Source organism: Gracilinanus agilis, chromosome 4, assembly GCF_016433145.1.
Source record: "Gracilinanus agilis isolate LMUSP501 chromosome 4, AgileGrace, whole genome shotgun sequence".
NCBI classification, from domain to species: Eukaryota; Metazoa; Chordata; class Mammalia; order Didelphimorphia; family Didelphidae; genus Gracilinanus; species Gracilinanus agilis.
Window position 1 is genome coordinate 250422505 of NC_058133.1, and position 1724 is coordinate 250424228.

Consider the following 1724-nt stretch of genomic DNA (forward strand, 5'->3'; position numbering starts at 1 on the left):
CTCCAGATCCAAGACTCATGAACAAAATTATTCAACTCTTTACTTTCCATCTTAACATCAATACAGTGTATTGGTTCCAAGGCATAAGAGAGGTAGGGACTAGGCAATGGGAGTTGAAATTTGCCCAGGGTCATACCTAGGGAGTGTCTGAGGCCATATTTGAATCTATTGAGCCATCTAGCCTTGCCCTCCCTTCCCCCCCAGTGTAATTTTAATGTTAATTTGTACATTTTTCTAGTCCAAATCACTCCCATTCCTTCTAATCTTTTATTACCTAATTACTAGATGTAAGGACAAGCACAGGAAGGAAGGTGAGTACAGTCCATTACTAGGTAATGAAGATGCAATCCTCACTTTAAAGATTCTTAACATTTTCCTTATCTCACTCTCTTTCTTCCCAACATAGAAGAAAAAGCACCAAACACTTGAACAGTCTTTTGGTCAAAATTAGTAAAACTTTATTTAAACTTCAATAAAATAAAACAGATAAGAGGCAGCTTCATACTGCCTGTGAAAAGTGTCTAATTCCAAGGACAAGTACTACCCCCTCTCCTATTCTGGTTTTAAAACCTCTTTTTTCCCCATTTTCAATCGAACTAATTAAGTTAGGGACCTAGTGGGGATAGGCCTAGGGGTGTGTCCTTGGTCACCCATCCCACCCTCAGGCTCTAGGGAGCTGGGAGTGGGGAAGCTCAGAACAAAAAGATGATATCAAGAAAGCACAATCAAAAAACCAAATGAAAAAATACCCATCTAGAATGAGATTAAAAATAAGGGTAGGAAGTGTGGGGTCAGTGGGGGTCATCTTGAAAGTGGCAGGAAGAGAATTTTGATAACCTGGCCATGAACTCTCCCACTCTCCAGCTTCTAGTATCTCTAGTGCCCCCTCAGTTTTCCTCATCACTGTCATCTGGGCTGATGGCTGGGCTGGTGAGGCTGTAGGTAGGACTGGTTGGGGAGTAGCCAGGTGAGGTGGGAGAGTAGGTAGACCCCTTGGGAGAGGTGGGTGAATAAGTTGGGCTGGTTGGTGAATACTTAGGGGAGGTGGGCGAATAGGTGGGGGAAGTGGGGGAGTATTTGGGGGAAGTTGGAGTATAGACCGGTGAGGTTGGTGAGTAGGTAGGAGATGTAGGGGAATATTTTGGGGTGGTAGGTGAGTAAGTAGGGCTGGTAGGAGAGTATTTGGGGCTGGTGGGTGAATACTTGGGGCTGGTGGGTGAGTACTTGGGGGAGGTTGGTGTATACTCTGGTGAGCTGGGGCTGTAGGAAGGACTAGTTGGAGTATACTTAGGTGAAGTTGGGCTGTAGCTGGGAGAGCTGGGGCTATAACTAGGGGAGCTTGGGGTATAGGTTGGAGACTGTGGTGTATATCGTGGACTTGAAGGAGAATAACTGGGGGAGGTTGGAGAGTAGCTGGGAGAGGTTGGAGAGTAGCTGGGGGAGGTAGGGCTGTAGTTGGGGCTCGTAGGGGTATAGTTGGGGCTGGTGGGTGAGTAGCTGGGTGATGTTGGACTATAGCTGGGTGATGTTGGGGTATAGTTGGGGCTGGTAGGTGAGTAGTTAGGGGAGGTAGGTGAGTAGCTGGGAGAGGTGGGCGAATAACTGGGAGATGTTGGTGAATAACTGGGAGATGTTGGTGAGTAACTGGGAGATGTGGGTGAGTAGCTAGGAGATGTTGGTGAGTAGCTGGGAGAGGTGGGTGAATAACTGGGAGATGTAGGTGA

The 1724-nt window shown here is 46.9% G+C and overlaps 1 protein-coding gene across 1 annotated transcript in view; it reads right to left on the reverse strand.

Annotated features, from left to right (window-relative positions):
• Positions 1-433: 433 nt before the first annotated feature.
• POLR2A (RNA polymerase II subunit A) overlaps positions 434-1724 on the reverse strand; it is a 33390-nt gene continuing 32099 nt past the window's right edge. The window contains exon 30 of the mRNA XM_044675228.1: positions 434-1720. Within this exon, the coding sequence (XP_044531163.1) occupies positions 888-1720 (833 nt within the window). The 3' untranslated portion in view covers positions 434-887. The remainder of the gene's footprint in view (positions 1721-1724) is intronic.